Source organism: Rhamphochromis sp. 'chilingali' (genome assembly GCF_963969265.1).
Source record: "Rhamphochromis sp. 'chilingali' genome assembly, chromosome: 19".
Taxonomy (NCBI): domain Eukaryota; kingdom Metazoa; phylum Chordata; class Actinopteri; order Cichliformes; family Cichlidae; genus Rhamphochromis; species Rhamphochromis sp. 'chilingali'.
Window position 1 is genome coordinate 26,512,472 of NC_137946.1, and position 25,669 is coordinate 26,538,140.

At 40.7% G+C, this 25,669-nt stretch overlaps 1 protein-coding gene and 1 long non-coding RNA gene across 3 annotated transcripts in view; one reads left to right on the top strand and one right to left on the bottom strand.

Moving 5' to 3' along the window:
* Positions 1-6,730, bottom strand: part of zbtb16a (zinc finger and BTB domain containing 16a) — a 142,487-nt gene extending 135,757 nt beyond the window's left edge. Inside the window, exons 1-2 of one of the 2 annotated variants that reach the window (XM_080866383.1) lie at positions 6,583-6,730; positions 2,208-3,534 (exon numbers count right to left, since the gene is read on the bottom strand). In XM_080866383.1, coding sequence (XP_080722509.1) covers positions 2,208-3,445 — 1,238 coding nt within the window. In that variant the 5' untranslated portion in view covers positions 3,446-3,534; positions 6,583-6,730. Of the gene's footprint in view, positions 1-2,207; positions 3,535-5,854; positions 6,235-6,582 lie in introns of those variants that run through there. The other variant, XM_080866384.1, reaches the window with a different exon arrangement.
* The window catches only part of LOC308386675, a 32,242-nt gene continuing 13,295 nt past the window's right edge, over positions 6,723-25,669 (top strand). The window contains exons 1-2 of the long non-coding RNA XR_013969839.1: positions 6,723-6,853; positions 12,549-12,674. This is a non-coding gene — a long non-coding RNA (uncharacterized lncRNA). The remainder of the gene's footprint in view (positions 6,854-12,548; positions 12,675-25,669) is intronic.

Below are 25,669 nucleotides of genomic sequence, written 5' to 3' on the forward strand. Positions count from 1 at the left end.
AAACTGATGTACATTATAAGGCTTTCATTAACCTAATATCAAGGTAGCATCTCTGCTGCTTAAAAAGAAGCAAACACAGTCAATAAGCAACTCCTTACACTTGTTTTGCCAATACATAATGAATTCAGTGTTTTTATGAAAGGTTGCAGAAACTAGATTTATACAGGAAGTGGGCACTTTTCGGTGCATTCATTTAAACATAGAAGCCCACATTGACACCTCACACCACTGACCTGTGCCACATCTGGAAACAATTAGACTCATGTTTGACTTGACCTGCCCGCACCTAAGTGAACTTTGCCAACTTTTTTATGCATTTGTTGCAGAGGCAGTGCTGACCCTGACACAGTTGCTCCGGGGGAATGATGCGTAATTAGTCAGAGGGAACACGACTCCACTTGTCTGAAATAAAACATCTTGCATACCCATCAGGACGATTAAGAAGTGTGACAGGATAGCCATAAAAAATAAGCAATAAATAAAGAAAAAAAAGAAGAAGCAGGGACTGGATATGATACCAAATGACCCACAGTGGAGTTTGTGAGGACACGAGAAGCGTCTGAATTATCAAGCATCTCAGGCGAAGCGGACCTTTCATGTCAAAATGGCAGAGCAGACAGCGGATGATGCAATGTTTGATTTCTACACTTCAGGAGGCTGTCAGGACAGCACATACAATATTAAACAGTGTCGTGTCGGTGTATCAACCAGTGTAAATTAACCCATTAGTATGCTATGGGGTGAGGCGGTGAGATCAATGCATGAAACGGTTTGGAAATCTCCTTTGATACAAGATTTCCCAGCTTGAGTGAATTGATGAAATTCCTCTTGAAACACAGGCAACCATTTCACACGCCACACTTTTTCTCAAGACAGAGACGAGCGTAGCCTGTCCGTTAACGCAGTTCGGCTACATTAATGCATCTAAAGAAGAGGCTATTGTGCTTCTTTTCTTTTTAAAAAGTGGCTGTAAAAGCCTGCTTAGGATGAACTAATCATATGCGCAAAAGCCACTTCTTTTTCTCTCCTTATGATTTTTAGACGTGTAATATGAGTCAATGCAAAAATCCTCTTTAACTTAATGAAAAATTAGCTCTGATCATGAAGGTCACACAAATATATACACTGTGACTTCCTGTATGTCTTTAATAGAGTCAAACCTATTCGGTAATATTTCTTTAACTTGAAAGTCTGGACTGAATCACTTCAGTGCTTAGCCATGTATGCCAAGATACCAGCTCAAGAATGATGGGACGGGTGATAAGGTTCAAATCCTCCGGTGAACTTTAACCACTGTGCATTCCTTTGCATTGATTCAAGCAAACACTGCAGGGTGAGAAGGTGGCCTTCAAAGTAAAATTTCTTAAACATTACGACAGCACGAAAGAGAGGTCATGCAAGATTAATATTCAGTTTGCTTGCTCAACCAGGGTCAATCCAAATATGACAGAAATCCAGTGAAATATATCAAATTGAGCAGGGTATTATGTCAGAAAAAAGGGATAGAGAGATTTGAAAAACTTTCAGTAATTCAAGTGAGGTTTCGGGGCAAAAACTCTGGGGGTTTTTCTGGTTTACTGTCACTCTCCTGTCCAAGAGCTACCTCCTTGTCTCAAAGCCCAGGTTCAGCACTCATTTCCTGGACTGACCATCTACTCCAATTATCAAGCTAATAAAGGCCCCCCTTGTGCAGTTATGGGAAAGGGGAGGGGAATTGATTCCAGGATGAGGGGGTTCCACTTTGGTAAGTGTGTGTGATAGCTGCCGCCCACATCTTGTAAGGTGTGACTAATGGTCTTGGACAATGTTAAGACAGCACTCCTTCAGCGGTCACCTGGACAGGCCTGGTAGTTACTGAAGGAGCAAATCTCCAAGTTTGAGCTGTCAGCCACACAAAACTAAGGTTTCTGTGATTATAAAAGGATGTTACTATTTGCTATTTCTCATAATTTCAAAGCAAAAAGCTGTCCACTTTAAATTATTAACAATAGGAATTAAGTTACTATGTGGATCATGAATTAGTAAAATGAAGCCAAGTGACTTAATTTCACATTCTGATGCACATCAAGAATTCATAAATAAACATTCAAAATTTCAGTCAAATTAAGGGTAGTTGAAATGCTAAAAAAGGGACACAAATTTCAAGAACAAAACAATTTAAAAAAAAAAATTTTAAGCAACTATCTTCAGAAGAAAAGTTGTCTTACCTGTGCTGCTCCACAGCTTCATTATCTGGTAGCTCTGCACCGCAAACATTGCAACGTTCATGCTGGTTCCTGCCGTCTGGTTTCATGCCCACTGCCAGCTCCCCAAGCTTGCTGAAGAATTCTCTCTGGATGAAACTCTGAGGCAGGAGTCCCCCATAGGCACTGAAGTCCATAGACATAGCCAGGGCTGGGGACATGGGCAGAGCGGACGCCATGGATACTGGCATGGACATCATGGCATCTGATTTATGATTGACAGGTAAGGAGTAGAGAGAGGCCAGATGTTTCTCAGTCATTCCAGCCATTGCTTCCATCCCCATCTGACTGACTTCAGCTTGAGAGTCGCCCATGCCTTCGTCACGGACGTAATGCAGCTCACGGGCACTGGTGATCACGCTGCTCCTGGTTGGCGTTCCGGGACCATCTCTGTTCCTGTCCTCCCCACTTCGTTCTCCATTGCTGGAGGCACTGGACTCCATGTTCTGTGGGCTTTCGTGGCCATTGCCACCCATATCCACTTGCATCATCTCAGTCTTGATCTCAGTCATCAGTTGGTTGGAGTTGCCATGAACTAGTTGTTCACCACCAAAGCCCTGCTGGAGCAGAGACTGGCCGATGCTCATCAGACTGTCCACAGCAGCTTTGGTGGGACTCAGGGTGGAGACACCAAAGGAAGTGGAGACGGAGGGACTCTGGTCGACGACCCCGGGCATGTTAGAGACTTGCTGTGTACCTGACAGATAGGGGCTCCCCATGGAATGCTTTTTTGAGTTTTTGGCTCCATTGTGACCTTTGCGCTCATCGTCTTCCTCTGTGCTTCCATCGTTAGCGTTGACCTCAGCATCATTTTCATCTGAGGACTGGATGGTTTCCAGGATCTTCAGGCATTGCTCTTCTAAGTACTCAATCTCAAGTATCTCGGCTGCATACAGAAGGTCATCCAAGTCTTCCACCTTGGCCTGGAGCGTGGCAGTGTAAGCATACTCCAAAATCTGCTGAAAAGTCTTTGGTGATAGAAAGTCCAGGGTATAATGCTGGCTGCTGCGGTGAAAGAGGATTTCAAACATTTTGCTGGTGCAGGCTAGCACAGTCCTGTGAGCGTGAAACTCCTGGCTGTCTACCATGATGACCACGTCACACAGAGTTCCAGCTAGACGCATCTGGTTGGCCTTCTGCAGCAGGGAATTGGGGTGGTTGGGGTTCTGAAGCTGGATCATACCCATTTTAGTTAAATCCATGATGTCGATGCAAACCACGAGGCCGACTCATGAGGCTCTCCTTCCCCGATCAACAATGTTTTTAGCTATCTTTGTAAACAAGATGAAACCTGTATGGAAGACAAGAGGGGAGAAAAAAAATCAGCTCTGGTAGAGTATCATGAGTACAAAGTATCATGAGTTAAAAAGATATTAGTCTTTACACATTTAAATCCAACATGCTCAGTCTGCATTTTTTTTTTCTTCCCTTCAGAATCTGAATGAATGAAAGGGCTTTCTCTTTTGAAAATTTTTTTAAATTCCAGTTTATCATAAAATACAAGTGCCTTTCATTATTGCAATCACGCTGCAAATAAATGTGATGAATTTGTTACGCTTATTTAAAACATACCACCTCTTTCTCTCTCTAAATGGCAAGTGTGAGGCAATTGCAAATATCCTGCCAGTGTGGTAAACACTCCGCTCAGTGGCATTGTTCTTAAATTCAGCAGAGAGTATTGACTGTAGATTTCTGAAGGGAAACAATTTGTGAGCCAACATGCTCAACCTGCATATCAATCAGTCCAACATATGTTACGTTACAAAGATGTCTTCATTTAGTTATCTAATCGGTATGTACACCAGTTAAACAAGTGTGAATTGTGGGTTTTCACTGCCGCTCGGTTCACAAAGACCATCAGCAGCCTTTCTGAAATTAAATAGCATCTTACTCAGTATTCTCATCACAGACGGGAGCAGAGAGCAGCGGCCAGAAATGGGTGGAAAGGAAAGCAGGATGAGGCAAAAGCACACAACACTGCTGTACCAAACACAGCTCTCAGTCGCTAATGTTGAAAATCGCAAATTTGTCCTCCTCCTACTCCTGTTAACCTGATTACTGAAGTTAACAACGCAACACGCTCCCACAACCCTATACTTTGACCTGCACCAAAAAAATAATTAAAGCTGGCTTAGATTGAATACACAGATTCACCACTACATTCAGTTTAACACTGAACTATGCTGCTTCTTCATTGTCCCAATTAACTAAACAGTTATTTGCCACTGCACCTACTCCAAGTGAAGCAGGAATGGTCACCAGATTAGTGTCGCCTTTGACCTACAAAAGCTCACTCAGGGCCAATTTTTAGGTTTTCGGAAGAGTGAATAAGTCAGGCTTATGACAAATGACAAAGTGTGTCAGATGAAGTCTGGTGAGAAGTGACACACTGTCTAAATTTGTAATATTATTGTTGCTTTTATTAATAATAATCTTCAAATTAATTTTTAAAGATTATGAAACAGACAACTTGGGCAGCTCTTTCCCTCCCTTCACACCTGTAAAAAAAGAAAAGAAAAGGAAGAAAGAAGAAAAGAAGAAAGGAAAAATAAACCTTGAAAAAATGATAAGGTTTCTTTTTCTTGCCAAACCTTCTATAATATATAAATAAGATCATCTAAACACACTGAATCTGAATATTCAGGGGGTAAATGATGCTGCACCTATTGTTAGTGCTGAGAGTAACGGAAAATAATTCTCCCGGCTTTTGGGGCACTGGGCGGTTTGTCTTTTCCGTACCTTGACAAAAATCGATGTAGAATGTAGGTAATGATAAAACCACAGGTTCTCCTCTAACTGAAATTAGCCTCTCAGTAAACAGAGATCATGCCTAAAACCCGACATTATCTTTATTGCAGGTATGCCAATAGCGCCGATTTATGGCCCCGTAAATGATCAATGCTTGTTGCGCTCTGTGGGTTATCAACTAAACTGTGGCTTCACTGGGATGTAAAGTTGCTGTCTGGGGACTTTGTCTGTTTTCTATTAATAAAGGAAAAAGGCTGCGTGGGTCTAGACGGCGTTAATTTTAGCCAGACGCACCAGACAAATTATACACAACATTATGCGTTAAGCAAAACATCACGTACTACATTAAGTACATTAAGCCTGGAGAGATTTCCTCCCAGGAGGACGATATGGACCGCTGACAATAACCACATCACGCCGACTTCACAGAGAGGCAGCATAATCAATCTGATCACGAGTTGTCTGCCATAGCGCGCCTTGACGAGCCAGCCACAACAAGAATAAACAGCGTTCAATATTCCAGACCACGAGCCACACTGACAGACACAAACGCGGAGAGATCAAAATGGTACGGGGAGGGGGGGCAATCAGATACCGGTGCCTGCTAAAAAAGTACACGCGACACAGACGGCAGGCAAGGGTCTCCGATTTGAGCCAGCTCTCATTTGATCAACGCACAGGTGGACTTTGAGGCATGATGAACACTGTAGCGCTACCTTGTAACAGTGAAGGAGAAAGAAGGGGGGTTTGGTCTCGGGAAAGCTGCCTAAGGGATAAAGAGGAAAAAAAGAGTGAAAGGGGAAGAGAGAGATCAGACACACTCGATAACAAATCAATTTGCCATCTGTTACCAGTTCCCCCACCTCACAGTGTGCTGCGCGTGCTACGGCGAGCCGATTATTGGTAACCAATCAAACATTTAGCTGGCTGTCAATCAATGGCAGTGCGCCTGTACAGTGACTGGATTTACGGTTGTTTCGTGTGTAAAAACCAGTGTCTGTAGTCCCCCATCATGATGTCATCACGGCTAAATAAGCCACGCTGGTGCGTCTGGAGACACAAGGACAAGCATGAGTGTCGCCGTCCTTAAAAAAAAAAAAATATGGGCAAAATTTCCACCAAAACAAGCTAACGCGATTTCAAAGTCACACGCAGCGAGGCGTCATATGTTGTCTGGCTCCCCGTGAAACAGCCAGACCTCACGTCCTCTGACTGCGATCTCCAGAATACTAACGAGCCCGAGAAGAAGAAGGGGGGGTTACGTCAACCTTAACATCTCTACACTGAGCTACAGTGCGTTAATGCAAACTTCAACACCTTGCAGCGCAATCAGGTAAACACTTGTTTTCATCCAGAACTCCGGTGCGCAAGTCCAACTCGCATGCCAAAGTCGCGTTTGCAGTCAACTTCAGCGTGAGGTTGAATGGGGACACGCATAAAAAAGCCGATCCTCAGCACTATAAACACATCAAAACATCCATATGGTGAATGAAAGTACGCGAAGAAAACAGTACTAGATACATGCAGAGTAGCGGGTCTGGCACTTGTCGCCGGGAAACTGCAGCTGCATTTAGCCCGGATTGGTACTCACCTAAGTTGCACGTTTTGATTCCGGATAGTGCAGGGGGATTGGGGCTACAGCATAGTAAGGCAGTTCGCAGTACCCGCTCTCAGAACATGCTCTAACTCCTTTCTTCTCTCGCCTTAGCAAATCAACACGGCGCTGACGTCAACGCAGCCAGACGAGAAGCAGGCAGGCGGGCAGCCGGCGCTGCGCTCCAGTCCATACAAACACTGAGAAAGTGAGACACCTAGGGGGCTGTCTCATGTCAAACGCCTGTGTTACAGTATGGCAGTGAAAGGTGAGCGACACTGCCCTCTCTCCAGCTTCCTGAACGCACACACAGCCTGCGGTTGTTCTTTAACTCGAGCCAGGAGCTGACTTATGGGTTCGGCGTTACAGGAGGGAAACTCAAGAAGAGGGGCTCATAAAAAAAACCCTCTAATATTTTCACTCCATTCATATCGGTTCAAAAATTGGTGTAGCAGAGGGACAGGTATGACTTAGTGCAAAGGAGCGATGAAGCTGTGTAGCTGTGCTGTCTGGCACATAATTAGCGTACCCAAAAAACAAATGGAGAAATTATTCAATTAAAAAAAAGGCTCTCTTTCTATCTTCTTAAAAAGTAACATCGTGTTCCATGACTTGATGTCCTACAATCAGAAAGCAAAACACATTATAATTTCATTATTTGTGTTCCTGGCAATGATGTAGTTTCACATCGATATTCTGTGATATTAGTGCTTCCAGCTTCCTATCCTATCCTCCCACTTCTATCATTTTACGAACTACGCATTAAATTATTATTATTTTAAATCCTAAATTCAAACCGCTACACCACTATTGCTGTCATTAACAGATTTTACAGTGGAATATTCAAGAAACTAGGGGGATTTTTAGGTCAGTGCAAAATTATAATACTCGCGATTTAACTGTGTAATGGCTAGAATAAAGTTTATAACCATCCAAAGTAAATGATGGACTGAAAAATGGGTATACCTAAATCAGAATCTAATACCTTTAACCACAACATAGTTCAAATGTTATGTTAAAAAAGGGTTAATAGACATGGAAGTGTCAGTCACTGCCAACAAAACTCTGAATGAGCTCACAATTCAGTGTGATTAAATATATCCAAGATCTGCATCTGATTTCACTGATTTCATAGAAGTAATTTTCATTCGCTTGAGTCTTAGGTCCCTCGTTTTAAAATACTGACAACAGGAAGGAAGGAAACTACTGGAGAAACAAAGCTACGCATGCAGCTGTGGGCCAACTAATTTCTTGTTTTATAAAAATCCATCCAAATGATCAGTGCAGTGAATGACTTTCAGCCAAATGGTTTTGTAGTGCATTACCAGCCCTGGATTGTTTTTATCCTCCTCTTTTTTTTCCATTGACCTATAACAAGCGATGCAATGGGCAGCTCACCTCATAATTGTTTGGCTTGATAAAACTCTCTATTGTAAAAGCATAATTTGGCTCTTTTCTGGATATAAATTTGATAGATGGTTTTGCCCTAATGATGATCACTGTCTAGTGGCGATCCTTTACCCTCGGTTTTATGTCACTATATTTTCATTTTTGCTGTTACGTTGCCTTTAAGTGCTTCTTGAGAGCTCTTACTTTCCTAAAGTCACAAATAAAAATTGCCCGTAACTCAGAAGGAAGTTGAGAGAATGGACATGATGTGTACATAAATCCTTATCCAAGTTATCCATTTGTGCAAACATTTATGTTCCCCAGCTCCTGCTTTGTTTTCTCTTTTATTGTTAAGCAAACTTTTTATCTACTGCTTTAAGAGGGTTAAAGATTACAAGCAACAAATGAAATATTTCACCATCATGGCACATAAATCTATACAGACATATGTAATCTGTGTGATTCCAAAATAACTGTAATTGTTATTTTGAATGGCAAACATTTATTATCAGCTATTCTGTTAACAAAGTGCATAAATATAATGCCTTGGGGGTTAAATGAGTTGACATTTATATATATCTGTTCAGTGGTTAAGGAATGCATATTGTTTGAGGTAGAATGGAATATTTTTACCAGTAAAAGTCCGGCAGTTTAAAATCCTACAAAACTGAACCTTTGCAAAGTGGTGCAGTTTAAAGAAGAACCATTTACAACACAACGGCTGTAAGGCCAAAAAAGCTGGGAGGGCCAAATCATCCAGCGTGATGAGTTTGAACACCTTCGCACCTCAGGCTCACATCAACACTCAACTGACTGAAGCTGATAAAATTGAAGCAATGGACGAGTCAGGTCAGAGTAGACTTTCTCAGGGAGACCGGGGTCGCTCAGTGTCTGCAACAGATCACTCGGCATGCTCTATCAGTCAGTGTCTGACAGCAGCCTTATGGTTTCCAGAGGAAAGAAAAAGATAATCATTAATATTTACAAAAATGACAAAAGATGCCTCATAGCCAAGGCATAAAAACTGATCAAGAGTGTTCTTTAGTTTTTTTTAATAGATGATACATTTGACTAAAATGTCTTTGGACTGTCATTCAGAGCCACCAGCAACAGACAAGCATTTCAGTTCTGCATGACAGTCTTGGGTAACATAGAAACTTTATTCCTGTTCAAACTCCCAGACAGCTGATGACTTTTGCTTTGTATTGCTCAACCAGTTTTTGTTTTTTTTTTCTAATTTCTGTTTTTCTCTCATGAGTTTTGTTTCCTACTCACATAAATGACTCAGTACCTGTGACAGTCACCCTCACGGATCAGCCGCTGGACTGTAAAAACACCAGGATGCTTTAATAAACCGCCTGTCAGAAATCTTTTAGTAGCGACTGGCCAGGTGGTCAGTAAAGGTCACGGCAATCGTAGATTTAAATGTCAGACTGAAAAATAAGCGGGCTCAATTGGAATTAGTAATCGCTATCATTTTCTCAGGCAAAGAAAGCAAACACTTCCTCGGCAGTATTTGTTACAATGTCAAGCTTTCTCTTCGTGCTTATTGAAATGATTTTAAAAACAGCAACAAGTCGAGGTTCTTGCACCAGGTTGTAAGCAGGCCCGCGGTTTATAGCCATTTCAAAATGGGAAGCATAGGTTCGGAGGCTTTCAGGGAAATCTCATTTCCTTTAAAATACAGTGGTGCTCTGGGAATTTTTAGATTCATCCGGGCACGGATCACAGAGTGCTTCATTACCTCTGAGCTGCGTGCTGTGCAGGCTTACCCAGGGATAAAGAAAAAGGCACTCCCTTAATCTGGCAATAATCCACCATTTTACTGAGGGGAAGGAAGATGTGGGCTAAATTATAAAAACCAGATCATCACTACACTTTAAAAAAAATACCAAGAGTTGGAAAAAGATGGGCTGCCTGGAGGAAGTTTTGGTTCCGAATGGGATCATTAAATGTCACTGAGTTAATAGGAGCTCCGGTGTGATTCAGTGGCAGGTTATCTGGGCTGCACAGGTTTCCATTGCATTCCCACAGATATATACTGCAGCTCACTCTACCGTTGTTTTCTTTGCTAAAAGAAGGTGATCAGTAATAATGAAAATCCTTATGTAGTGCTTTTCAATAAAAATAAATGCATGTGCACAGCTAATATACAAATATGGTATGCTTTTTGGAAATATCAAAGGATGGTGCACAGTTCTGTGCAACTCCACATCAGCAAATAAAGGAGGCGAGGAGATCCAGGATTAATATAATCATGAGTAAGAGTAATAGTTTTTGTATATATGCACATTTACAGAGAGATTTACAGAGCACAGTGAAATAAAATGAGAAAAGTAACCAGTTAAAACAGCAAAAACAGACAAATGGAAATAAAATAACAAATACAAGCAGTATTACTCATTTTTTCAGTACACTAAGGCTAAGATTGTTTTTCTGTGAAGGCTCCACACTTTCATTTTAAGTGGCACCATGCTGCAGATCTCCTGTGAGTTTGTGGTGTCCGTTTCCTACACTGTAGTCTGCTTGGACAAAAGCCTGATGACGGACGAAACCAAAACATTTCAGGAAGGCTGGGTCAGTCGCTGGGGTGGAGCTGGACAATCCCCAGTCTGCACAGAGAAAGATGTCAGAAGTCCTCTCCATCATGGACAACCTCTCCCACACTTCACACGCTGTTCTGGCCAGCCAGAGAAGTGTGTTCACCCCCAGAGTTATAATGACTAAACACTTTGGCCATCCACACATTTCATCCTCTTGCTGCTGAATTAAATTGTAATTTTTTTTTTGCATTCATTTTCAATTATTAAAACTTATTACTAAATTTTACAACTTCACAATCTTAAGCGACTGCAGTTTCCCCCTGGGGATGATTAAAGTTCTCCTGAATCCGATTGGCTAATTATCAGTTTTCTTGTTCAAAACCATACTCAGGAATGTGATCAGGCCCATAATCTTGAAAATAATTAGAGCAATCCGATCCAAATTAAAAGCAAAATATGTCACAGATTCAGGGGAAACTCAGAAAACAAGTCAGACCGGGCACGTGCAGTTTATTAAGAGAAAGACGTCCTTACAAACCACAGGACGAGAGGCGGTCAAAGTCTGATATTTTTTAATTTGTCTGTGCCACAGAGCTTTGCAGTTCCCCAAAATAAATTAAATATTATGTCTATATATTGAATATTAAAAAATAATGGAGCCATGTTGTTGCTGGGAAACATGGCATTATTTTGCCTCATTACCATGACCACAGATTGTGAAATTCATTTCAGGTCAATCACACTTAAACTGTTGTACTCGTGTAAATACCCACCAAGACATCATATCCGTGCTATTAAACCACTAAAAGTAAACAACATTTTTACTGCTATCTGGACAGCATTTCCTAAAACCTACAGCTTACTAAACTCATATCAAAATTAAGCTGTGCGACCCATTTTTCAAGGCCTTCGTCTTCAGTATTAGTGTTTGGTTGGGTCTCACCAAATCAGCTTTTTAGACCCCCAGACAGATATAAGGTCAAAAGTTATTTTCAGGGTAATGGTGGTAGCCATTTGAACATTTTGGTATCATATTATAACGCATGCTGACTGTTAGAATAACCTAACATAATAATGTTTGATGATCTTCGGCGTGTATTTGCTCAGCCAAAGTTTTTTATGACTGCATTATTTAAACTGTAGCTGTACTGTGTCAATCTTACAGTTTCTTAGTAGTTATTTACTCTCCTACCTTCTAACGAACACAAAGTTTTAGGCTTCGATTCAGACTAAATTCTCAAGCATAGACAGAGGTGACAGGAAAACCTGGTTAATGGTTCTGTCACGAAGGAAAATATTTCAGGTTAAGATCTTTGAGGCTCTGCTGACCAGAAACCCCCCATTGTCTGTATCCTGTGTAGCCACGGCGCTTGGAGGTGATGTGTGTGCGCGCCTGTGTATGAGTGTCTGTGGGTGGGGGGTGTGTGTATAGGCCCCACACAGTGGACCTTTGTGAAACTCTGCCCATGCAGCCAAACTGAATGGACTCTTTTTACACTTGTGTAAACCTGGGGGCGTCTCCGGCACTGAGGCCACACCTCTCTGACCCCTGACCCTCACCTCTGGCCTTGCTGGATTTGGTCAGGAGGTACTTTTTTTGGTTGCCATGTGCTTATGGTGAAAGCCAAAAATCTTTCACTGTGGATTTTAGTTTGATCCCACAGACACACAATCTCCTGCAGACTGTAGTTCAAGCATTTTATACTAATATGACAACATTTGTGTAACCAAAATAACTTTTTTTCATAAAACACAAAATCCAAGGAAAGTAACTATTAGAACAGAAATAACAAATGTAAGCGAATTAGAGCAAAAGTGAAAAGCATGAATCTAAAGTAGTTCACTCGTCCAAAACGAGTGCACTTCATTTTTCTGACCCCTGAATGACCAGCTCTTCTCTGTTTACCAAGTTACAGGTTTGTCCACTTCCACAGACAGAATGCTCGAACCTGCAACAGGTTAATGGGTGAAATGGCTATGTTGACCTAGGTGTTTTATTTACCAAGTGCCTGTTTACTTCTCCATTCCAAGCCTTCAGCTGCACCCTCAGAGGACAAACTACAGCGCTTAAGAGAATCCCCCGGATCAATACTTCTCTTTTCTTGAATGGCAAAAGAATGGCAGCCCCACAAACAGGACTTGTTTGGTCAGTTTCAGGTGAGGAGCCCCTTGATCTAAGACTCTGCAATCATTTCTTAACCAACCATTGACAGACCATTGGCTGTGTTGAAAGGATGGTTATTACAAAGGCGATAAGGTTGCTAGTGAAAAGGCAATAAATTATCATCTGTAGATAACATTTTTCCGTTGTAAAACAGAATGCACTTTTCACCTCAAAAAGCCATTAAAAAAATCAAATAATTCATACTGGTTCTGTGTTCACTGGCTAAACATCAAATCTGATAAAATATTAAATGTATTATCTCTCACATAGCTACGGGGGGAAAACCCACCCAACTTTTTTTAATCAAATTTACAAAATAGTATTTATTTGTACTCCTTCATGTATTAGAACACTTCTGTAGCACTAGCTATCAAAAAAGAGCACTTAAGAAAACTGATGAGTCTGCGTTTTGTCTCATGATTATTCACTGATATAACTTTTGTGCTTATAGTAAATGTATGGTGTCAGATTATTCCAATGTCCTGTGCGCATATTTGACGTATTGCCATGCGTGGGGGCAGAAAAAACAAACAGAAAATGAAAAACGAGCAGCACAAAATCCAAAATGCAAGCAATCAAAGCGAACAACGCTAACTTCGGTGAAACAAGTGGCTTTATCCTTGCAGTGAGACTTTGGGTCATTTATAGCATCTACCCTAAAATAATGGATGTGCCCTTGTGATGTCGGTGTGTGATGTCTAGCTAAGTTATTGAAGAAATTTATGACCCGGCATCGCGAGCGGCCATACTGCTGAAGAAAACAAAAAACCGTTGGTATGTCTATGTGTGACAAACTGTCACTGCGGCCCTGCTATTTTTCAGGGGAAGGCAGCATTACTGTGATGATTCATTGTATTTTCAAACACGAGTGCAAATTATTCAGAACAAAACAACAAAATTAGAACAACAAAAAGAACAAAAGCATTTTTTAAAGGAGAAGGAAAGGCAGACAGCAGAGAAAACCTCTTTTATCTTGAAGCTTTATGTATTTCTCCGACTCTGATATCTGCGAGCGCAGCGTCTACTCATCGCTTTTTCACCATATTATTTTTAAGCTAAATGAACACTGATAAGGCTAATTGTAAGCGAAATAAGGAGATCACCCCAGGTATTGTTTAGAGATCCGTTTTATATAATCCTTCCTATTCAGTTTCTTTTTGAATTCTAGAATTTAAATTCTGCAACAAAGCTTTGAGATCTGGATCTATTTTGGTTTAGACAGGTGATACACAGAAAAAAAAGAAAAGGTGGGCAGACAAACACAAAACCCCACATGGACTTTGGTGGGGTAATTTTCTCATTAATAATTAACATATTTGAACCCATTTAAACTCTTCGCCAATGTCAGCTGATCCCCGGTTGAAGAAATCACAGCAGAAAAGTGGTGATCTGAGAGGAGAGAGCCCGACTCACAGTCTGACAGGAGATCAATTCCCTCTCATGCCTTAGGTAGTCCTTATGCATTGTACAGTGAGAGTGGATGAGGCAGACATTGACCAAATAAATCAGAGGGATTTTCACTGTATGTTGAATGCATTCTTTCTTCAGGGAAATCCCATTCCAGAACCACATTGGTTCAAGCCTGTGGGAAGCACATGGACATGTGGTCTTTGCACTTTTTATAAACCCTTAAAGATATAAGATTGATACATTAAATAAATAGGAAATAAGCACTTCTGGCTAATCAGGGATACCTTTTATGTTAATCTACTTCTTGGATTGAATCTGTACTTTGTCCACGATCTTTCTACTTGACTTGATGCCACTTGTTTCCCATAACTTCTATCAAATAATACACATCATGTCACTGTCTAAAAGTAGCATAAACAGTCCAGTGTTCCATACAACTTCAATCTGTTGACTTTATTTTCAAAACTAAAAAAAGTTTAGTTTAGTTTTGTGTTTATTGAACATTTTCTTTGTTTACTGGGGCAGCGCTTATACTTTTTTTTTTTTTAGGTAATTGCTGTTTCTACTGTCTGAGTACAATGTTGTGTATGTATGTGAGCTAACACACACTGTGTGCAGATGTGCTTTTGTGAATTTAAATAGATTAATTTTTTTTCCATATTTTTTTATAAACTCGATGCCATTGAATATCATACAGTAGAATTCATACTCTTTTGTATTATGACATCCCTAAATAGCAAAGTAGGGGCTTCTTTTTTCATTTTTCCATTAAATGGAGTTTATTAAGCCCGATAACAGACGAGACCTTTGTGAGAGGTCTGGCAGAAAGCCTTTGGTTTACTTTCACCGTTTGTCTCAAATGGATCGGGCTTTGTGCCTCAGCTAGCTTGCTATTTCATATATTTTTGTTACCGGTTTGTCAAACCATGCCTGGTGAAATGCCTGCCTTGGAAATGAAACCTGAGCTAAGAGGTTTCAGACAACTTTCCATTTGTGCATTTTTCAAGCACTTGAGGAGATACAGCTGGGGAATGAGAAGAAAAAGAAGGGCGTATGATGCATTAAAGGCTTAGGCAGCCAGAAATTGAATGTTACAAGTTTGTGGGCTGTGCATTAGTCATCAGGGCACTGAAAAACCTGGACAATCTTGACAAACTAATTCAATAAATGTCTTTATGATCAATATGCTGCATACATAGACATCACTGGGCAAGAAGTCGCATTTAAAAACAATTTTAAAAAAAGTATTTCATGAATAAATCAAGCAAAGTAACGCTGCCCAGTAACCTGTACAGAACAGCCTCTTCTGTATTTTGTTAAGACACCCTGAACTGTGCTCTCTTCTGCACTTTCAGCTGCTCTGTTGGTAAAGTGGTGCTAATGTCGAATATTATAACGATCCCACTCAAAGTAATGCTGATGCATGGGATCTCCTTATTGTTCCTTTGTATAAGAAGGACTCATTTGTTGCTTTTTGATGGATCATTTGAGTTGAGGGAGCATGTGGAATTAGGCGATTGTTGGATTGAATGCATTTGGTGCATGTAAATTTGAAGTGGTAGTGAACATTTTCAGTGACTTCCCTGTCTTATACTTACTGCACTCTTGTTTTTATGACTGTCTTTTGGATACTGTACATGCTATCAAAAACATCTTGACATCTAAACAGCCTTTCTTTGAGACTTTATACAGAGATGTAACCTACATATGCTCAGTTTTCTTTTGAGCCTGAAACACCAACATATGTTTGCTGTATTCACAGACGCTGCAACCGTACACTCAGGGTATTTGTTAAATACTTGACAATAGAACGAAGACCTACAAACACACACGCACATGCACACCTCAATTTCTTCCCGGTGTCACTGTGTGAATTTGTTTGTCTACCTGTGTTCAATTGCCCTCGGTTTGATTCTCTCCATCCTTTTTTGATGCGCTGCTTAATAGCCCCTTTCCTTTCAGAGGAGATTGCATGGACATCTTGGAAGGGCCAAAAAGCCCACAGATAGACTAGTTTAGCGCCTAGTCCGTGTACTTAAATTAATCTCACATCACTGTAATGAGTAAGAGAAGAACTCAATGGTGAAATGGTGGGTGAAGAAATAAATGCAGAAGGATAGGCAGTAAGGAGAAAAGAGACAGGCTAAAGAGTGAGACAAAATGAAGGAGATTAAAGCACAGGTTCAGTGATTGGTAGATCCGGTGTAGTGCTTAATAGCATACAGTAAAGTTTCTACTTCATCCAGAAATGCGATGCACAGTAATCCGTGAGGTGCAGTTAGAGTAGTGGATATACACCTGCGCTGGTAAAAGAAGCAGCAGGGGAACAAAACAATTATACCTATCAGCAAACGAAATAAAACTCGGAAAAAGAATAAGGGAAACACAGAGTCAGCTTTCTCTGTTATTTCTTTTTTTTTCTAGTTTTGGTTTTGGTTAGTGCCCTTGGCATTTCCTGGCAGCGTGAAGCAGCTCATTCAGGTTGCGCAGCCCATCCAGCTCTTCCAGCATGGTACATCCATATTTGCTGTTGCAAGAATGTTTGCTGTGCCTCCCAACACAATCTCAAGAGTGTGGAAGAGATACCAGGAGATGGGATAGGGCCATTGTAGGGCATCAGCCCAACAGTGGGAATGACATTTAGCCCTATGTGTATGGAGGAACAGGAGGAGCACTGCAGGAGGAGCACTACAAAATGACCTCCAGAGGGGTACTCATGTATATTTCTGATCAAACTGTCATAGTCAGGCTCTATGGGAGTGGCATGAGGGTGGTACCTGTGTTCACAGACCAGCATCATGCATCTAGATTGCCATTTGCCAGACAACATCAGAGCTAGCAGGCCCACCATTGGCATTCTGTTGTCTTCACAGATGAGAGCAGGTTCATTCCGAGCACATGTGACAGATGTGAAAGAGTCTGGAGACATCATGGTGACTGATATGCTGCCTGCAGTACCGTCCAGCATGACCGGTTTGGCAGTGGGGCAGTGGTGATCTGTGGAGGCAGATCCTGGGAGGGTCTCTACGTGCTCGCCAATAGTAACCCGACAGCTGTTGGGTACTGAGATAAAATCTTCAGGCCCATTGTCAGACCTTATGCTGGTGCCATGAGCCCTGGGTTCCTCCTGTGCTGGACAATGCTTGGCCTCGTGTGGCTAAAGTGTCCTGGATGATGAGGCCATTGATACCACTGGCTGGCCCTCACATTCCTCAAAGACTTGAATCCAATTTACAGCCTCAGGGACTTTATGTATTGCTGCCAAATAACACCACAGACTGTCCAGGAACCCTGATCCAGGTCTGGAAGGAGATCCCCCAGTAAACCATCCACTGTCTCATCAGGAGAATGACCAGATGTTGGGAGTACATATGGGCAAATGGGGGCCATACATACTAATGAGCCAGATTATGAAGCAAGTTGGATTAGACTGTAACTTTTATCTTTGACTTTTAACATCATTTTGAATCCAACCCTCAAAACAGGGATTAGTTTAGTTTCCAGTCACTGTTGCACAAAGCAATCAATGTTAACAAAGTTTTTCAACTTTAATGTTTTGTTCATAAATATCCGATGTGTGGTTGAAGTGTTTACATAAATATTACAATTACTATTTATGATTTAAATGTATTGTGTCATAAGACTCACACAAGCCACTGATAAATACTATGAGGCAACATGACTACGGGAATTAAGTTTGAATCGAGTAAACATTATGATGCATGAAAAAACATGAACGGCAGCTGCTCTAATGAGTGAATCATATCATGAGATCTAGAAGTTTTACATAAATGTAAAACAATTATTATAATTTGGAAAATCTACATATCTGTTTTAAATTTAGGATAAAAGGAAAACGATAAAGCACCTTTTTGTTAGTCTGTTGTACCTCCTAAAGGAAAATAAGGTTCTTTTTCATTAGTTGGTGGGCAGCTAGGGGGGGAAAGGGGGGATTTTAGCCAAGGAGTGCAATACCCAGTGTAAGAGATTTTAGAAAATAATAAAAAATATATACAATTAAAACATGCAGAGGGCCTTAAAACACACACACACACACACACACACACACACACACACACACACACACACACACACACACACACACACACACACACACAACTAAAACCAATTATATTAGCAGGCCAGTCTTAGATATAATGTGCATGCAACAGTCTCAACACAAATGCTCTGGCATTATTTTCACTGGATTTGTGTCTCACTGCAAGCACCTTTTACTGGGTCCATCTCCTCCACATCAGACGCCAGTTCCACAAACACAACTTCATGGCCAATCCCAGGTCTTGTTTTGCATCCCATCTGTCTGCAATGTCCATCTTGTTACTTCCCTCTTGCTTTGCTGAAGCTCCGCTGCGTGTCTGCTGTGTGTCTCCTCTCTGTCTGTGCTGACTTCCTGTCGTTTCTACACAGTGACTGCGGAGGTGTTGATAACTTTTTTGATTAGGAAGATGTTGGTAGGAAATAATAAAAGCATGCAAAAAATATTTTTAAATTAAAACACACAAAATAAAACCACGATAAGAGTCAGTAAAATAGCCTCTGGTCCTATATCTTCAAATAAAATCTGGGTTAAATAGCAAATAAAAACATTTGGGAAACGGGTTTTGTTTTTGTTTTTTAATTCCTGTCATATTTGTCACTGACATGCTATTGCTGTTATTGGACATGTTGCAACTGCTTTTAGGGATTCAAGTTTCAAAAGTAAAGTCCCAGCACAACATTTTGCAGCGCAATACAAGATAATAGAAGATGGAGCTTTGATTAAGTGTTAAGCTGTTATCAGAGCAACAGCAAGAACTGCCTCAAAGTAACCTCTTTCTTTAAAATGACGTGCATGTATTCTGTTTGCTATTTGAAGGTTTTGCATCTCCAATAAAACAAGGTTCAGAAAAATTGAAAAAAAAAATATAACATGGGAAAAGGAGTGAATGGAGTAAAATAAATGTAGTTTTCAGAAATTCCAAATAAGAAAGTTACCGGTCTTACCTTTCTGTTTAACATCCAGTAGGACAGACACCTCTGCTGACAAACATTCAGAGCTGAACAGAGTCACAACTGCACAATAAAGTGAAGAGACACATGACACACTTGACATTTGTTATTATACTCCCAGAATACCTGCAGAGATAGCTACTTGTGATGTCATGCTACGTTAGAAGCAGAGCAGCATTTGCAGGTGAAAGGTGTGAGTTTCTGGTTTTCTTTTTTTTTTTAACCCAGCTGATACGTCCACAGGTACACGGGTATTTTTGAAAACGGAGATTTTCCATTTTCGTTTTAAAAAATAATCCCGTCCACACGTAAACGCAGAAATGAAGGAAAACGCTGCTAGGAACATGCCAAAGCAACAGGTGGCGATATATTCCTAAAAAACTGAGTTTTCGAAATTATCCACCCTGGCAGGCGTTTTTTAGAAATCTCTGTTTTCAGTGACCGAAAACGCCGTTTATGTGTGGACAAAAGGTGCAAACGCATAGAAAAATCTGCGTTTTGAAAAATACCCGTGTATTTTTGAAATATTTTTACATGCAGCAGTACTCGGCGTGGATGCTTTGAAGAATATACGTGAATTTGCCTCTTTCTGTGGAAATATTACAGGAAACAATCACCAGAAAAAGCGAGTCAAGAATATTTTTTGTTCCTCATTAAAGATTCTTCAGGAACTTGCAAAACCTCTTAGTGAACGCAGGGCTCTAGACTAACTTTTTGACATGGGCGCACCGGTACGCCTAACTTTAAAAATTTAGGCGTACCGGCACAAAAGTTAGGCGCACTCAAATTTTTCAACCGCATCGCTTAACACCGCAGTTTTACATGTGCACTTTCTTTGGGGGGGGAAGTCCATACAGACAATATTAATTTCTAAATTATTAACTAACAAACTTGTGCTTAAAGTGCTTTGTCAATATTGTAGAAAATGTTAAAAACTTAATCATCATCTTGGCCTCCTCTGACGACCTGTTTGCTGCTGTCTGCTGCTGAAAGGCCGTGGGGAGAGGGGACACTTGGGCAGTGCATTTACTGCAGCATATAATGTGTTTCCTGGATACACTGTGCTTTTTCAGCATTCAAATATTGATGGCACCGTGTCAGAGCACTGGCTATGAATTTCAGACAGATCAGGCCTTAACTTAACAAAAAAGTTATCAATAGTTCTTTTCATCTTTTCTTATTACCCACAGCTACAGTACATCCACTTCTCTCAGGCCTAGGCTGCTCACTAGGGCTGAGTATCATCACTGATTTCTATAATCCATTCAATTCCGGTTCTCAAAGTCCTGATTTGATTCAATTTAGCCTCAGACAGTCAGAAATATTATAATTCTGATCATGTATCAGTACTGATACACATGAGACTTCATCAGAATTGTGAAAATCACAGCAGATGCCTTTGTGTGAAAGTAACTGAGAATAAAACACAGGAAAACATGAAGGAGATTTTCCTGGTCTGGCTTTTTATAGCAGATAACCTTAAAAATATTCTGCAATTTTGCATAATTTTAAGAAATTTAAATTTCTTCAGTATTGAACAGCAGAAATTAGGCTTTCTTGTCCGAGGTCATTTAAGTGAAAAAAGAAAAAGCGCTGTAAACAACGCTAGACTGGTGGGTAATAAGCGAATGAATAATGCAGAAAACAGATTTGAGACGGGAAACTGTTCCTGAAGTACAGAGAGAGAGAGAGAGCTGTGCAGGAAGTGTGATTTTTATCGTGGTGGAAGCAAAACAGCAAAAGTCAGAGGGAATTCATGACGACATTGATCAAATGTGAAGCGCAGTTTGCTGCTTCTTTTGCTGCAGGCTCGGTGAATTTTGGTTGGAGAGAGGCAAAACCTGCAGCTCAGAATCAGCGCAAAAAGACGTAAACACAGCGCGGACCCGAAGAATCGCTAAGCTCTGACAGCGTGTCCGTGTTCAGGCCGTCGGGTGAGAAAGCCGAGAAAGACGAAGCTGATTCTGATGTGTTGGGTCCGCTCCGTGTTTAGGTCTTTGTGTGGAATCCGTTAATGAATTGATATCGCTTTATTCAAGCTAGTCACCTCTCTCTTCCACCTGCACTTTCAACTGGACCACGGCCAATCAGAGAGGTCCCGCCCCTGACTATCTCTGATTGGTTTAGTCCACGATAGGGGCATAATGTGTGTCTGTTGTTGACCACACGGAGAGTTACAGAGATTTTTTTTTTTGTTACCGGAACAGTTGGTCGCACCTGTGCGACCAAATATTTATTTTTAGTCGCACCACTGAAAAATTTGGTCGCATTTGCGACCAAATTGGTCGCACTCTAGAGCCCTGGAACGTAGATTTTTAAAAAAAAAATATGTACATCTGAAGGATGATCTTGGCAGAAGACATTCAATTGCAGGTGAATCTGAAGGCTTTAAAAGGCTGTGGGCTACGGAGGTGTTTTGAGAGTTGTTCTGTCAGAACTCTGGAATGATTTTTTTTTGCAGTGCACCACGGAACATGATTTTGAGACGCTGTGCTCGTGTCATTATTTCACTAAACAAGAGCAGAATGGAGTAGACTAAAGCATGTGTCATAGTGATCTTTTTATTTCAGTCACAATGACTCTATTGATCAAAAGAAATTTGTGAAAGTCACACATGTTCACAGCTGCTGAGGTTCCTAACAGGTGATAATTCTGCAGATCTTGAGGCAGCCTGTCAACACAAACTGATCCAAAGGCCTACCTTTGTGACTGAACAGTTGAGCAGCGTCCTTGTATTACCGAAATCTGGGTTGCCCATTCAAAGAGTCGCCTCCCAGTTATCTTAGAAAGACTTAGACAATGCGATGCAGAAATTACTTTCTAAAAGTTACAGATTTCAGACTCACAAGCTCGACTGGCATCAAGGCTAAGCTTTGTAGTTGTCTTTTTTTTTATTGCGGTTGCACTTTTAAAGATACTATAGCCCAGGTTTTCAGCCTTTCTGACAGCCTCGCCAATGCTTTCATTCTGTTTGTTTGCTCCTTGCAACTCACAGTTCATTAAGGCATATGGTGAATACCTCGATGAAGGCAATGAGTACAGCTACATTTTGCTGTATTAAAAAAGTATGAATTTTAATGTTTGCCTTGAATGTATGGTTAACTGAGTGTATGAGATGAAATGTACACAAAGTTTTTTCTTTCTATTAATAAATTTAAAAATGTGTAATTTACTGTGGCTTGAAAGCCTCTTTACTATCTCCACCGCTATCCCCCACACGACCTTTTTCAAACACACTGCTGTGACAAAGCATATCTGTCCATTGTACTGGGATTTTGCACAGGATCAGACTTGCTCAGATGAAAGGGCATCACTGGTGCACTGCAACTTTTACATCACTCGCATAACCTGTGTGTCTTGCTCTTGTAAAGAGGAGCTGAAAGCAGCACCGGTCCTTTAAATCCTGAAATTTTGTAAGAAATCTCTTTGAGTGAAGCCGTTCATTTCATGCTTCAACAACTCCCGGCTTCAACTTTGCATCATCACACAAACACACAATCATTCATATAAATTCGACTCATTTCACTGCACTGTAGTGGTCTCAACAACGGTGACATCATTGTTGTGGTCCTTTTGGCCATCCAGGTCATTTGAGCAGAGTAACTAGTTCATTCTGGAATCTGATATTGGCAACATTTAAAGAATAATGTGAGAAGCCCTATCTAGTTTCAGCTTTTAAATATGTAGTATAAGCTTACTGCTAGATGCGGAATATTTTTTATTATCTGCTTCGTTTATGTAAATGTTGTGTCTGTTTTTGAATGATAATTCAAGGATAACTTTGATTCCGCGTGAGCTGCATTGCTGGTGCATTCTGACTTCAAAGACACGATCATTTTTGACACATATCCCAAGTCAGCTCACAGTGGTTGAGCAGGTTAGACAAAGTAGTCCAGTTGTCCTAGCAACATTCTTCAGCCCTACCTGGGGGATTCCCAGAGCTCTCCTAAAAAAAAAAAAAAGTACATATACAGACAGAACTATTACGCCATTTATGCCATTTCAGTGGCTTAGCATTGAAACAAAGGTCATAAAGCTTGTGATGCACAGTTTTTGTGTTGAGGTTAATGCCACAGGAGGTCTAGAAGTTAGCAGTCACTGATTTAGCAGAGTGTTGGCAACATTTACACACTGTGTGTCTCAGTGCGCACAAGTTGCTGTGGTTCCTAAACTCTTCCACTTTGTAATGATGCCACTTACAGTTAATTGTGGAATATCTAGGAGGGAAGGAATTTCACAAACTGACTTGTTGCAGTGGTGGCATCCTTTTATGATATGTGAATTTAACGTGTGCTTCAGGACGACCCCTTTAATTCACAAATGTTTATAAAGCTAGACTATACAACTATGTGCAAACTCTTTGGTGTTTCCAGGACTGGAAACACCAAAGAGTTTTACTTTTCCATATAGTGTATAATCTCACTGCCTATGCTGGGGTCTCCCACCAGCTGGAAGCTCTTGGAAAATCCTGATCAGATGCATAAATCCACTAAACTGAAGAAGCAACAAGAATAAGCTGTAGCTCCGCTCTGAGCTCATTCTGGATGTCTGATAGCACTGGTGCCCCCAGGTACCCTTTGCATGAAACTCATTAATTCATTATCTTCCACAGTCTTGTTGTATGATTGCAACTAATCAGCAGCAGTCAGGTTCCATCGAGTTCATCAATAGTCCGTCAAGAAATAAATTGTTAATGTAAATATTTTTAATATGCATCCACCAGTGCAGTTTTAATTCTCTTCAAGTGTTTTCTCTATTTAAACATGATCTGCCCAACAATAATAACATAAGCTGTTATCATAACTGTGATACTCACACTACATATATGCACATACACAAAAATGATTACTGGTTTTATTAATATGCATATGGTGTGGGTGTTTGTAAAGCATAAAAATATACATTATTAATTACACTTTAAAGAGCCGTATGTGTTTAGGTGAGTGTATGTGAGCTGACTCCTTGTCTCCACCATTTACCACGTCTTGTCTACTTCCTGTGGAAAGACCACATCTGCCTTTCATTGAGAGGAAAGAAAAGAACCACCTCTCCTCTCCTCATCACCCATTTTTTCATCCTATCGCAAACCTAACACACACACACACACACACTTATACAAAGTGTAAAAACCAAGCTCTCTCCAGCAAAGCAGAATTACAAACATCTCTCCGATATATTTCCTGGCTCAATTTGCCAGATTTCCCTGCTCCTTTTTTTAGTTGCCAGATTCTCAGTCGACAATATTTAATTTAAAGAGTAAACACACTTTTTTTTTGTTTGCACATTGGTTGATGAAAGGCAGGTAAAAAAAAAAAGGGGGGGGGGGGGGGGGGAGTAAAAAGTCTTGCTCTGATTCCCATTGTGCTGAGTAGAGCCAGTCAAGCTCTTGTGTCCATAGTGCTTAACCACTGGACCGATGGCAAACGACACAGTAATCACCTTACAGTGTTCCTGGTGTTCCCGGAAAAAAGAAGGCCTACTCACCGCAGGAAAGCTTCTCACAGCTAATCCTTTAGCACATCTCTCTCTTTCTTTTCTCCCTATTCTCTCTTCCATCTAGATTCCAGTATCTGTAAATGAATCATTCAGGATAACCTTGATTTGTTTATCCTCTAACTAATACTGATGTTCAACACAGATTATCTGCTAATGTGTGGACTTTTCACTTTGCCTTCAAATAAACTATAAGTACAGTTTTAGCAAAGCAGACGGAGATGATGGACAAAATAAAAATGAAAAAAGGAGTTTCTTGCTGACACTTAGCATATGTAGATAGTGTTTCCTGTTAACTAAAGCTTAAAGATGAAACCACCTTAGTGCTTTGGTTCTAGTTTTTGGCTCCAGTTAGTTTACCCACCTTCATGTATTTCAGTTAGTTCTTTTGTCCCCCCCCGCCCCATCACTTACCCCAGTACGTGTTGACCTGCCAGGTACCGCATTGTCCTTAAGGGTCCTCCTTAAGGTCAGATCACTCCAAGAGCAGAGTATGATAGTCAGCAAGGTCAGGGCTTTCCTTCATCCAGATTTCTTGACCAATTCTACCTTTCTCAAAAGTTTGTGTAGTTGTGGAAGAGGATGTAAAACAGGGTTCAGTTTTATACAATGGGTTAAGTAACGCAAATCTATTTCAGACTTAAAGGAAAAAAAGCTCTTGACTTTAGATTCATCTGAGTTAATATGCCCAGAGTGGAACAAATTGAGGTAGCATGGAAGATTAAGGTCAGAGGAAATACTGCACGTCTTCACGCGCGAAGAATCGAAGAACAGATAAATCAGCGACTGAAGAACAGTTTACAGTTGTCAAACACATGGTTTAATTTGAGGCATTTGGATATGTTTTCATAAAAGAGCAGAGCAGGTCGATATCGTAGAAATCGCATGCTTGTGGTCATTACACACAAAGCGATGCGGGTAGAGTTCTTTAGATTGTTGGTGGATGGAACAGATCTATGTAGGGCTTTTCTATTTTTGTTGAGCACTTTAAGCATTTTACTGTACAAGGCACACCCACGCATACACAGTGCTTTAGCTATTTTACACACATGAACTGATAACACACGAGGGGCAT